A 14,643-nucleotide genomic window follows, 5' to 3' on the forward strand; every position below is an offset into this window, starting at 1 on the left:
GCGATTACTGAAGGCAGTTTCCCGAAAGATTAATTCTGCTGAAATCGCTTCATTTCAATTATTTTGCTCTCGTATATGGTGCTAGGAGAACAACGCTTAAACGAGCGCACGCGCTATTGAGTGAAAACAATGACTTGATGGGAAAAACAATCATGACAGTTTTGATTTTGCAATCGCTTAATATTCAGAAAATGGATAGGAAAAGTTCGTGAATAATAAGTAACATTTGAATGTACAATACCACACATATACCTAAGACAGCAGTCGACCCCATATCCTTTCTATCGCCCGTAATACCTTTTAGAGAGCGAAAAAGTAATGTAACAGACGATCAATATGCTTGGATGACTCAATGAAAAGTATACACTGAATCTCGTTTAGTCAAGAAACGACTCGAATCAACCAAAGATCTAATCTTCCTGACATGAACACGCAGCTGCAAAGTAAGCCCCAGAAATGAATCTGAAAATAATGTAATATATAATTACGCCATTGTAACGCGACCAAACAACGCTGCTATCGCCAATGAACCTGGACGAAGCAGCTTCTAAATGTTCCTCTCAGTAAAACACAATAAACGTTTCTACTGTCTCTATGGCTTCAACAAGTAATGCGATGTTCTTACCTCAGGCGTAGAAGACGCCTGTCCACAGTGTCCAACCAAACTCTAAACTCGGTAGCAAGCTATTTGATTGGCTGGGTAAGCCCTGTGCTCAAAGTACTGCTTAAAGACAAATTTATCACTACTCAGGTAAAGATAAGGCTACTGTAACTGAATAAAACATGGACTATAGAATCTTTCAGTTGTACTGTCACACAACATCAAAGTCATTATAACAAAATGGTTCAAATGGCTCTGAGCACTATGTGACTTAACTTCTAGGTCATCAGTCACCTAGAACTTAGAACTAATTAAACCTAACCAACCTAAGGACATCACACACATCAATGCCCGAGGCAGGATTCGAACCTGCGATCGTAGCGGTCGCTCGGTTCCAGACTGTAGCGCCCAGAACCGCACGACCACTTCGCCCGGCTCATTATAATAAACTGCCTCCAAACTACCAGAAATACAATTGCTCATCGACGGTTTCTATGACTTCAATGCAAACTAGTGCAGTTTTGTTTTACTCGCATTCATTATCCACTATTTTTGTATTTCCGTTTCTGATTTTAATGCCTAATTTCAAATTGGCTGTGGTAAATTCTTCCGTTCGATATGAAATTTTTCTTCACTTGAGACAAGAGTTTCAGATGTGTTACATTAAGACCTATAACATCTTGGTTTTCTCATATTAAGAATCTGAAAACATTATCTAGGAATTATTTTTGACAATAATTTTGTCTCATTTAAATTCTGTATTTCTCTTGTGTTTGTGGTAGTTAATGATACGGTCAGCTTAAAAAAGAGAGTATATTGATTGGTTCATAACGTCATTCGCTGAAATATTTATTAAGAGCAGTGATTGCAGGAAAAGGTAGAAGCAAGAGCATAGAATAAAATATTGTGACTGTACATCTTTTTATAGAAACTGATGAAAAGAGATGTATTTCAGGGAGCAGACGATGCAGGCGCCTACATTCCAGATAAATACGAGACGGACGAGTCAGTTGGGGAAGGAACTTACGATGCGAAGAAATATGAAACGGTTGAGAGCTTCGACGACGGTATGTACCACCCACAGGCTGATCTGGAGGAACACGACGACGGGTCCTACCACCCCGAGATTGCCGAGAAAACTGTCGGGGACGACGGTTCGTACCACACAGAAAGTGATGGACAGTCTGTAGGAGAAGACGGATCGTATCGGCCCGAGTACGAGAGAAGCGTGGGAGATGATGGATTATACAATCCACAACTTTACGAATCTGTCGTTGGGGACGACGGAGCCTATCACCCGGACGTTGCCGAAAAAACTGTGGGAGACGATGGCTTGTATCATCCTGACCCAAGCGCGCATAGTGAAGATCATGAAGGTGACTATAACCCAGAAACGTACGAGAAGGTCGTCGGTGACGACGGTTCTTACCGCAGCACCGAAGAGGATGACGGATCGTATCAGGCAAATGTCGGCGACATCTCTCAGGAGGACGATGGACTATACCACCCTGAGATCCATGAGAGGTCATTTAGTGAATCAGACGCTCAGAAGGAGCCTGAGCTTAACGCTGCCATCCAGCTACAACCGGACGTCTACAATGGTGTTGTAGACGTGGGGAGGCAAACACCCACCACACGCGTGGGGCGACACGAAAGAGCCGATAGTTTTCAGTACGGAGCAGCTTCTTACGTCGGCCACATTGATACCGTAAGTCACAGCGGGAACTCGGACCCGGATGGGATTGGTGGTGCGCTGCGTAAGCCAGGAGCAAACAAGAGAACTGTAAGAGGAACTCATAGTGATGTGTACCGTTTACAGACATTGGAGGAGAAAATGCAGCAGAGCGACGACGGAGCCTACCACCCGGAAAAGTACGAGACGCCTGCTCCAGAGGCAGCGCAGGACTGGGACAGGTACTGGACGGAGGGGTCGGTGACCGCCGGCGGCGACTGCGCCACGCCCAGCGAAGAAACGTCAGAGGCTTCTGATGATGGGTCGTACAGGCCGGAACACCACAAGGTAGGTACCGCCGCCGAAAACATTGCTAGCACAGTTCTGCTTCATGAATATACACTGAGGTGACAAAAGTCATGGAATCCCTCACAATATCGTGTCGAACGTTGCAGGGGGCTTAATTAAATATAATGCAAATAATTTTAGTCGCTCTATGTCCATTTACGAAGCCCCGTAACCGGTTGGCCCTGAGTAGTATTAGTACGCAATCTGACTGCGGAGAATAATAATAAAGTATGAAAGGAAATTTCCGTTAACACAATTAAATAATTAAGTCCCCAGCAACTATAAAAGCTACGAAACAACAAAGTACAAGTATAACTGTTCTGTGTGAGGAAGTGTGATTCAACGTACACATCTGGCACGGTTTTTCCTCAATACGACAAGATATTTTAAACACCATTTACAATGAAGTAATTAAAAAATCCAGAAATACTATGATTGCATATAGAAACCAGAATTACAGTCTAATACATGAACACAAGCCAGATGCTTTGTTGACTGAACGTGTGACCAAGAGGCATTGTTATTTAGGAAATTTGAAATAAAAATCTTTTGTTACCTTCACATATATTGACGAAAAATACACTGAGATCATTACGACACCCCCAATCGAAAAGCATCTGCTGTCTCGTCCAACAGAACAACTGCACACGACATGCCCTCAACTGGAACTGCTATCGACATCCTCTCAACAAGCACTGCCCACGGCAACCTCTGAACTGCCACTGCCCAGTGGAGGCAGCGGAATCATACTCTTTGGCGCAATCTCTGGCGCTGTGACTCAGTGTAGCCACCTTTCAACGTCCTTTTGCCCAACGTAGCGCAGCAACTCGACGTGGCATTTACTCAACAAGTCGTTGTGAATCCCCGGTAGAAATACTGGGCCAGGCTGCTTCTATAGCCAGCCACAGTAACGGAAGTTTTTCCGAGGCAGGATTTCGTTCACGAACTGACCTCTCGGTTATGTCCCACAAAAGTACAATGGGACACATCTAGGGCGATCTGTGTGAGTAATTAATTCGATCGAATTGTCCCGAATGGTCTTCAAATCAATCGCGAATAAATGAGGTCTGGTGACTTGGTGCATTGTCATCCGTACGTGAATGGCTGTCAAAGTAGGCGGACACAACTATTTACAGTCAATGATCCGTTAAGTTGGACCAGAGTACCCAATCATTTCCATGTAAGCACATTCAACACTGTTATGAAGTCACCACCAGCTTATACAGTGCCTCTTCCTCAACTTGCGTCCATCTCATCGTGGGGACTGCGCCACACTCGAACCCTACCATCAACTCTTAGCAATTGAAGTCAGTACTCATAGGACCAGGCTTTTCCAGACGTCTATGGTCTAACCGATATGGCCAAGAGAACAAGAGAGGTGCTGCTGGCGGTGTCATTCTGTTAGCAAAGGCACTAGCGTTGGTCGTCTGCAGCCGAATTTCACCGCGCTGTCCTAACGGATACGTTCATTGTACGTCCCACATTGATTTCTGTCGCTATTTCTCAAAGGTTTGCTTGTCTTTTAGCACCGACAACTCGAGTCAAACGCCGCTACTCTCCGTCGTTAGGTGAAGGTTGTCGGCCACTGCGTCGATCACGGCGAGAGGTTAATGCCTGAAATTTGGTGTTCTCGGCATAACATGACACTGTGGATCTGGAAACACTGAATGACCTAACATACATACACACATACACACACACACACACACACACACACACACACACACACACACAAGTGTGTGTGTGTATGTGTGTGTGTGTGTGTGTGTGAGTGTGTGTGTGTGTGGGTGTGTAAGGGTGGGTGGGTGGTTGTGAGTGTGAGTGTGTGTGTGTGTGTGTGTGTGTGTGTGTGTGTGTGTGCATATTGCCATTCTACTACTTTTGTCACTTCCGTGTAACTGTACAAGTACACACTGTTGCCGAGTATGTAAAACATTAGACCTGGAAGCTGTTGTGGCAAGTAGATATGCCACCACAGTGCATTAGTATTGTTAGTGTCTCTGACCACTATGGGACTTAACTTCTGAGGTCATCAGTCCCCTAGAACTTAGAACTACTTAAACCTAACTAACCTAAGGACATGACACACATCCATGCCCGAGGCAGGATTCGAACCTGCGACCGTAGCGGTCGCGCGGTTCCAGAACCACTCAGCCACTCCGGCCGGCTGTATTGTTAGTATTTAGTGTTGTTCTTGTTAAGTGTTGTCGCCAGACCTGGTAGGACCTATAACGGACGTCAGAGCATAAGCGATCACTATGAAGGAGACTGAGTAGTCAGAGACAGGGGTATCAGCACTTGACAGAGCTTGAAAGGCGTTTCCTTGTAGGTCTCCATTTGGCCAGCTGGGTAAGTCGTGGAACATCCTGAACTGTGTGGTATTCGGATGTGGCAGTTACCCGATGTCGGACTACATTGAGACGCGGGGCATACATAGTTGCCGTCAAAGTTCCGGACGACTACGTGTGACCACCACAAGCGAGAATGACCACATTGTACACCATTTACGTACTAAACCTATAACATCTGTGTCCTTTTTTGAGAATATACACTGAAGCGCGAAAGAAACTTGTATACGAGAGCGTATTCAAACACACAGATATGTAAACAGACAGAATACGGCGCTGCGATCGGCAGCACCTACGTAAGACAACAAGTGTCTGGCGCAGTTGTTAGACCGGTTACTGCTGTTACAATGGCAGGTTATCATGACATAAGTGAGGTTGAACATGGTGTTACAGTCGACACTCGAGCGATGGGACATACCATCTCCGACGTAGCGATGAAGTGGGGATTTTCCCGTACGACCATTTCACGAGTATACCGTGAATATCAGGAATTCGGTAAAACGTCAAATCTCGATGAGGCCGGAAGAAGATCCTACAAGAATGAGACCAACGACGACTGAAGAGATTCGTTCAACGTGTCAGAAGTGCAACCCTTCCGGAAAGTGCTGCACATTTCAATGCTGGGCCATCAACAAGTGTAAGCGTGAGAATTATTCAACGAAACGTCATCGATGTGAGCTTTCGGAGTCGAAGGTGCACTCGTGTGCCCTGCATGACTGCACGACATAAAGCTTTACGCCTCGTCTGGGCCTGTCAACATCGACATTCGACTGTTGATGACAGGAAACATGTTGCCCGGTCGGACGAGTCTCGTTTCAAATAGTATCGAGTGGAAGGAGAAGCTCATGAAGTCATGGACGCTGCACGTCTGCAGGGGGCTGTTCAGACTGGTCCAGGCTTTGTAAGAGTGTGGTGCGTGTGCAGTTGGACTGATATGGGACGTCTAGATACCAGTCTGAGTGGTAGCTTGTTCGTAAACATCCTTCCTGATCACTTGCTTCCACTCATGTCCATTGTGCATTCTGACGGACTTGAGCAATTCCATCAGGACAATGCGACACCCCACACGTCCAGAATTGCTACAGTGTGGCTCCATAAACATTATTCTGAGTTTAAACACTTCCGCTAGCCCCCAAACTTCCCAGACAAGAACATTAGTGAGCATATCTGGGGTGCTTTGCAACGTGCTGTTCAGAAGAGATCTCCACCGCCTAGTACTCTTACGAATTTATGGACATCCCTGCAGGATTCATGGTGTCACTTCCCTCCAGCAATGCTTCAGACATTATTCGAGCCCAAACCACGTCGTGTTGTGGCACTTATGCGATCTCGCGGTGGCCCTACACGATACTAGGCAGGTGTACCAGTTTATATATACAATGAACTCCGTGCAACATTTTGTCTTATCACGCACTAGTGGTCGGCTAGTAGGAAATTACCGTCGGAACAATAGGCTGTCGTTAACACCATAACACAACTGGCTGCGTTTGGAGTGGTGCCGTGACTGGGAAGCCCGGACTGCTGGCTTAAGCAATAGCTATAATCTTCTGTAGAAGGGCGCAACGTCTCTGTAACTAGTAAGGAAATAAAATTTCTTTGGTGCAACCTCCTGATTTTTCCAACAAATCACTTCCAGTAAATAACATGTCTCCGTGTTACTGAAAAATGAAGTCATGACCGGCTGGATTAGAACTAGCTATTGAGTTGCAGGAAAGATGTACATGTCAACAGTACAAATGTCATAATATGGGCATGACCTCAGACCTTGTCCTGGTGCGACAGTGAAATGGGCAAGGTTCACGGTATCTTGGCCACTTTGTGGGAACTCGACATGAGTTGCGGAGGCACAGAATGGTGTACTGTAGGTACTTCCATCCCAGGTAAACTGCCAGATCCTCACTTAGCTGCGGTGTGCGAGAGAGCGAGCAAATAGCGAAGAGTGTAACAGAAGCTGTATGCTATAAATGGAAATGTCGTGTGGCTAGGGCCTCCCGTCGGGTAGACCGTTCGCCTGGTGCAGGTCTTTCGATTTGACGCCACTTCGGCGGCCTGCGCGTCGATGGGGATGAAATGATGATGATTAGGACAACACAACACCCAGTCCCTGAGCGGAGAAAATTTCCGAACCAGCCGGGAATCGAACCCCGGGCCCTTAGGATTGACAGTCTGTCACGCTGACCACTCAGCTACCAGGGCGGACAGCTGTATGCTAGAAGAGTATGTCCATACAGAATTCACTCAGTTGTACGAAATTATTCGCTGGTGGTGAGTTCTTTGACATTAGCTGTGTCAGGTATAGATACAGTATCCATGTGTGACACATGAAAATTTGTGGCGGACCAGAGCTCTAACGTGGAATTCATTCTTATTGTGAATGGTCGCCTACCTATAAACGCTTCCAGGATCGAACCGAACCTCCATATGCCACACCGTCTATAATTCTCCTCTCCCCTCATTTGTCTTTTGACTGGCTTGACGCGGCCCGTCACGAATTCCTCTTCTGTGCCAACCTTTTCGGTTAGCACTTCCAGCCTAACTCCTCAATTACTTTCTGGGTATTTTCCAGTCTCTGTCTTCCTCTACAGTTTTTAATCTCTACAGCTTCCGCTAGCACCATGAAAGTTATTCCTTGATGTCTTAACAGATATCCTATTATCCCGACCCTTCTACTTGTTGGTGTTTTCCATACATTCCTTTCCTCGACGATTCTGCGGAGAACCTCCTCATTCCTTACTTTATTAGATCACTTAATTTTCAATATTCACATGTGCACCACATCTCTTCCGTTTCAGTTTCCCAACAGTCCATGTTTCACGACCATACAATGCTGTGCTTCAAACGAACATTCCCAGAAATTTCTTTCTCAAACTGAGGCCTGCATTTGATACTACGAAACTTTCTTAGCCAGCAGTGCCCTTTTTGTCAGTGTTAGCCTGCTTCTTACGGTCTCCTTGCTCCGCCCATTATGGGTTACTTTGTTGCCTAGGTAGCAGCTTTCCCTTTCTTCGTCTATTATTATCCCCAATTCTGATATTACGTTTTCCAGTCTTCTCATTTCTGCTACTTCTCATTACTTTCGTCTTTCTTCGGTTTACTCTCATACGCATTCGGTACTCACTACGTTGTTCATACCATTCGGCAGATCCTGTTATTCTGTTTTACTTTCTCTCAGGATTATCAACATATCTTATGCACGTACGTTACGTAGTCCCCGTGACATATGAGGGTAAAATGAAGCAAGATCAGTATTAGTCTTGTCATTTTGTCTGTCCAGGCATTTAACACTCTTTTCACTCACAAAGTCTATTGCTTCAGACATGCTGATGTCCTGACATTGTAAGTTAAATAAGTATCATTAAGCTGTGCCCACCTGCGCGTAGGCGGCCAAGTCACAGTGTGTGTAGGTTCCTTCGGTCACAGTGTGTGTAGCTTCCTTCAGTTACCGCTACACCTAGTGTTGTGATGTGAAGTTTCTAATCCCCATGTTTTCTTCCCCACGTAGACCACGCTTTTGTTTCGCATGCTGCCCGATCTCGCCTGGGGGAAGGCGAGTGAGAGAACTACCACCAGAGTGACGCCCACCTGCGTGAAAAGTGAATGACAGAGACCCACTGCCGCTCATGCAGCTTTAATGTGTGGACGCAGTGCTCTAACAGAAACTTGCTATCTGACCATGCACTCCTGTTTGTCCACCTACAGTTTCCAATAGGCACGTGTACATTGAACGAGACACTGCAGCTCGCCCCCGAATCCAAATCTCGCCAAAATAGTTTTAGGATTGCTTCGTTTTCTTGGTTCACCTGACATCTGCCACATTGAGTTCTTCTCCGATACTAACGTGACAGATACACGCTCCTTGGATCCTTCTCCTAAAATTCCAACAATTGTCGGTTGGTTGCTTATTAGTCAGGATGGCCGCTGGCATCAGGTTGAAAAGGGGTGCAACGCGCTGCTGGACAATTTGACGTCGTTTAATTGCCTACGTGTGAGTACTTGAAACTGATATTACGTTCAAAAGCTGTTGAAAGCTGCATATGTTTTATGGTTCTACTTCGTCGTGATCATTCTTCGAAGTGAGCCCTCTAATGATAAATGTTACATAAATTATACTGTTACACATACGATAACTTCAATTTAATAAGTGAAACAGAGACATGGTTTGGGTCATTTCACACAATGATCCACTCAGTTTCCTAGCAAGCAGTTCGCCTTGTCAGTAATGTGAGAACGTTCAATAATCTGACTGTTTCTGTCTATATTTCTATCAAATCCGTTGTGATTGCGGATATAGTCACTATGCTGGAGTACTATGAGATATATAAAAAGGTTTTGCCGTTGTAGGAAACCAGCTGTCCTATCCGTTTTTTGAACAATGTTGCCAGACAGACTGTTGTAAAGTGTATGATTTTTTTCTGACACAATAAATCGTTTTATGATAACTAAAGACTATCAGTTGAGTGAAACAGATAGTTAATAAAGACTTATCATCAGCTCTTGATGATTCTGAAATTTTAGTTTTTTTCAATTACTCTCGAGCTGTGACATACTACCTGCACAAAACAGACTGAAATGTAGGTGCATGTAGTAAAAAAATATAACAGTGGTGAGTGGGAATGACACATAATGAAGGAACCTAAAATATAACAAAGGGAAATGAAACAGACTCATTACAGACTGTCTCAGTTAGGACTGTATAATCATCAGCCATTGAGTACACTTTCCTCTTTTTTGTGACAGACTGCTGTGCCTGAGAACACTAAGGGTGTTGGTAAGAATTATGCTCCCTTGGGATGTCATGACTGTTTATCCCTATATGAAGGACTTATTTCAATATTGGTCCAAGCCCATTTTTGTTCATATTGAGATGCAGAATAGTAAAGTTAAATGAGCGCTGAAAAATCTGCAGTTGAGATACCAGAAATATTCAAGCATATGGCTTCTTGCTAGAGATGAACATTTCTTTCTGTTTGTTTGGATCATTTATTTCAGAAGCATTATAGGCAGAAAAGTGGAGGTAATGGACTTATATCACTATTGATATAAGCCCTTCATATACATCACATATTACACGATATGTGATGGCAAACTGTGGTTCACAAATTCTGAGCTTCCCATGAAAGCCTTGAACAGATCCTAGAATGTACAGAGTGTCCCAAGAGGAATGTCCAATTTTTAGGGATATGGCAGGAACGAACGCTCATTTGAAGTAAGAAACTTCATAAGGACATAAATCTCTTTCTTAATGATATCCAACATAGAACACACTTAATGTACATTTGTTTCGGGACTGGTGGTACGCTCATATGTATCTTCCCTACTCAACTTGTGCACAAATATATCATCCGCAAAAAGAACTGCTGGAATGTTGACACCGATGAGCAAATCATAAACAAAGATCAGAAAAAGCGGACTAAGAACAAAACCTTGAGGGACGCCTTGCGTCAGTGTTGAACGAAGGCAGCAAAGGCTGTTTTAAAGGTTTTTTAACGTGAATGTACCACATGTCTGGTACTTCACTTTTCTTTTTCATGTGTAATCGTCTTGGTGAACATACGCTAATAATTTTGAAAAAGCATATTTGAGCCATCAGCTGTATGTTGATTCACTGCCGGTTTCTGTTATTACAGCCATCTTCACTGGTGAGAAATATTGTACATCAATGGATCAAAAATATATTTTCGTCGTATGTACGTACAATTGCACAGCTGATGGCACAACTATGCCTTTTTCTTTTGAAAATATTTAACAGCTGTAGAGAGTCATCTACGAAAACTTTTATTTATGTGTACATCAGGCTGACCACACCGATGACAATTTGCGTTCTGTCACGGAACCGTTCAGAATATAAGTTTCTTGTTCCAAATTATCGCTCCTACCATACATCTATACAGCAGTCATTCCTCCTGGGAAACCATATAGATCTGCGCTTGATGTGTCTTAGTATCGACCGTATCAAATTGTGAATATATATAAAACATGGTCCATTTTGAACACGCGTATCTAAGCTACACTACTAGCCATTAAAATTGCTACGCCAAGAAGAAATGCAGATGATAAACGGGTGTTCATTGGACAAATATATTATTCTAGAATTGACGTGTTTACATTTTCACGCAATTTGGGTGCATAGATCCTGAGAAATCAGTAACCAGAACAACCACCTCTGGCCGCAATAATAGCCTTGATACGCCTGGGCATTGAGTCAAACAGAGCTTGGATGGCGTGTACAGGTACAGCTGCACATGCAGCTTCAACACGATACCACAGTTCATCAAGAGTAGAGACTGGCGTACTGTGACGGGCCAGTTGCTCGGCCTCCATTGACCAGACGTTTTCAATTGGTGAGAGATCTGGAGAATGTGCTGGCCAGGGCTGCAGTCGAACACTTTCTCTATCCAGAAAGGCCCGTACAGGACCTGCAACATGCGATCGTGCATTATCCTGATGAATTGTAGGGTTTCGCAGGAGTCGAATGAAGGGTAGAGCACGGGTCGTAACAAATCTGAAATGTAACGTCCACTGTTAAAATTGCCGTCAATGCGAACAAGAGGTGACCGAGACGTGTAACCAATGGCACCCTATACCGTCACGCCGGGTGACACGCCAGTATGGCGATGACGAATACACGCTTCCAATGTGCGTTCACCGAGATGTCGCCAAACACGTATGCGACCACATGATGCTGTAAACAGAACCTGGATTCATCCGAAAAAATTACGTTTTGACATTCGTGCACCAAGGTTCATCGTTGAGTACGCCATCGCAGGCGCTCCTGTCTGTGCTGCAGCGTCAAGGGTAATCGCAGCCATGGTCTCCGAGCCGATAGTCCACGCAGCTGCAAAAATTCGTCGAACTGTTCGTGCAGATGGTTGTTGTCTTGCAAACGTCCCCATCTGTTGACTCAGGGATCGAGAAGTGGCTCCACGATCCGTTACAGCCATGCGGATAAGATGCCTGTCATCTCGACAGCTAGTGATACGAGGCCGTTGGGAACCAGCACGGCGTTCCGTATTACCCTCCTGAACCCATCGATTCCACATCCTGCTAGTAGTTACTGGATCTCGACCAACACGAGCAGCAATGTAGGGATCCGATAAACCGCAATCGCGATAGGCTACAATCCGACCTTTATCAAAGTCGGAAACGTGATGATACCCATTCTCCTCCTTACACGAGGCATCACAACAACGTTTCACCAGGCAACGCCGGTCAACTGCTGTTTGTGCATGAGAAATCGGTTGGAAACTTTCCTCATGTCAGCACGTTGTAGGTGTCGCCACCGGAACCAACCTTGTGTGAATGCTCTGAAAAGCTAATCATTTGTATATCACAGCTTGTTCTTCTTGTCGGTTAAATTTCGCGTCTGTAGCACGTCATCTTCGTGGTGTAGCAATTTTAATGGCCAGTAGTGTATCTTTATTTCCTGTCTGCTGGAGAAACACGAGTAGCACTTTGGTTGCAGGGGGAGGACTTCGACGAGCGGGCGGACAGCGGCCAGAACTCGGTGACGCCCCCAGTGGAGCCTACGGAGGCCTCGGACGACGGATCGTACCGTCCGGAGCAGCACACGGAGACTCCAGCGGAGGACTACGACGAGAGGGCGGACAACGGCACCGACTGGAGGGACAACGTCGTGGAGCAGCACGTGAGTAGCGCGGCACGTCTAACAGGGGCAGCGAGGGATAAAGTTGTGTTTTATTTGTTGCCCCTCAACTAGACCTGTACTGACATGGAAAAGAAAAAGGAAAAGTGGTGTAATTTGCCGTCTTTGTGGATGCCAGGAAATGCAATCAATACACATTATAATAGTGGATAGATGTTCCACATCTCCTCCTAAACCACTGGATCGATTTCAGAGAAACTTGACACAAATATTACTTACTATTTGGAGACAGATATGGTGGGAGTAAGAAAGAGCAACCTCCTATTGGGGTGATGAGGTACGCAGAGTTGCGGTGAAAAAAGATGGACAGACAGGGAGGGGAAAAAAGGAGAAGTACACAGCTATGGGGGAGGAGGAAATAGACTAAGAGAGGGTGGAGGAGGACAGGAAAATGGGCAGGAGGTAATGAACAGAGAAAGGGAATAGAAGACGGAGAGAGAGAGGGAACAAAGTGAAGGACAGAGGGGAAAGAGCAGATGGAGAAGGACTAGGGCCAGGAGGAGCAGATGGACAGACAGAGGGGCAGGAAGAGATGAATGTAGAGAAGGGGGGAGGGAGAAAATGGACAGAGAGAGGTGGCAGAAGGAGACTGACAGAAAGCGGTATGGAGCAGATGGACTACTCATCTAGCAATGGATATAAATTTTGCGCAATAAGTAATATACTTAGACTAACATGCTTCATTCCAAAAATCGTTAATGAAGCATCAGTCAAGGATGTGGGACAAATTAAAATATTTAAAACTAGTTTGAGGGTAATAAGTTAGTTATAAAAAACAAAGGTAATTCATACGGCATGATTCGCTACGAGTCCTTCAAGAGGGTTGTTCACGCACGTGTTTGCAGTTTCTTTCAACTGGCCGCTACTTCGTCCACTTGCACGCCCTTAACCCACCGCAGCAATCCCACTGGAGAATGAATAACTACAGTTTAACAGGAATCCGTACGAAGTGGAGTTCTCGGCATGCCTTCGAATCATTGAGAGGTAAAGTCTAGCGCAAAGGTAGATACAAAAATTTTGTTACTTGATCGGGATTCGATTCATTGATCTTGGTCTCCAGGTCCGTACTTTAGCACTAGACCAACAAGTCAGACTATGGTAATTGTGATAAACATATAAATCATTGTAGCTTTATCACAAAGTAAATGATTGTAGCTAAGAATTATCAGATGGTAAAATATTTGTAACGCTAGTTTATGTTCATTTAATTAGTTCACTTACTACGCGAAAAAGTGTCGTAAAACAGTATTATATATTATTAAAGAATGGTTTTGCTAAGGCTTTATTTTTTACTCTCTGGACATCATGTAGTGTTTCATGCTCTCTGTAAACACTACATTTGTTTTTACGCAAACATGTTATAACTCCTGTCAATGTATTGATACGTTTGGTCCTGAACGATGGACATCTTTCCGTATTGAGATACATTCATGAGAAACTGAATTAGGGGCAGCTCCTGTGAGCCCTGCTGTAATGACGGGTAAGTAAGTACACCGTCTCACGTGACTACTTTTGTCATGTCGTCAAACCTTGCATTACCACCGGTGTAGCATTCGTAACCACGATACACACGATATCTCGTGACGGCCGAAATGGGTAATTTCTGTGGAATTTATACGTAATTTTTTAGTGAATAAGGAAGGGAAAATTTAAAATTCGTTCAATGACGGACTGGCTTCCTTTAAAACACATGTTGCTCTGTCAATATTACTTCACCTTCATACCATGAGACACTTCGGAGATGTTTGAGTTTTAATGCAAGACAGTGGCTCGTGTCCTAATGACGAAGAAAAGTGCACAACAAATTTCCCTCCATTTCCACTAAAAATCGCCGTGGCGAATCTTTTATTCCATCTCTGAGATTCAGATCAGCTGTCTCTGAGATCCCGATCATAGTAACGCAGATGGATGTTATTGCTTCGAAATGTACGTTTTCCTCTATGAAGCCAGGCACTCAGCAAACCATGTGAGTGAACAGTTGCTTCATTAATTTCAAAGTTGGAGATTGCCA

At 44.5% G+C, this 14,643-nt stretch overlaps 1 protein-coding gene across 3 annotated transcripts in view; it reads left to right on the forward strand.

The window, feature by feature from the left end:
* Positions 1–14,643, forward strand: part of LOC124711128 (retinitis pigmentosa 1-like 1 protein) — a 95,796-nt gene that overhangs the window by 74,461 nt on the left and 6,692 nt on the right. Inside the window, exons 3-5 of one of the 3 annotated variants that reach the window (XM_047241020.1) lie at positions 1,557–2,309; positions 2,421–2,621; positions 12,432–12,614. In XM_047241020.1, coding sequence (XP_047096976.1) covers positions 1,557–2,309; positions 2,421–2,621; positions 12,432–12,614 — 1,137 coding nt within the window. Of the gene's footprint in view, positions 1–1,556; positions 2,622–12,431; positions 12,615–14,643 lie in introns of all 3 variants that reach the window. The other 2 variants (XM_047241019.1, XM_047241022.1) reach the window with 2 other exon arrangements.

The sequence above is a fragment of the Schistocerca piceifrons genome, chromosome 8 (assembly GCF_021461385.2).
Source record: "Schistocerca piceifrons isolate TAMUIC-IGC-003096 chromosome 8, iqSchPice1.1, whole genome shotgun sequence".
NCBI classification, from domain to species: Eukaryota; Metazoa; Arthropoda; class Insecta; order Orthoptera; family Acrididae; genus Schistocerca; species Schistocerca piceifrons.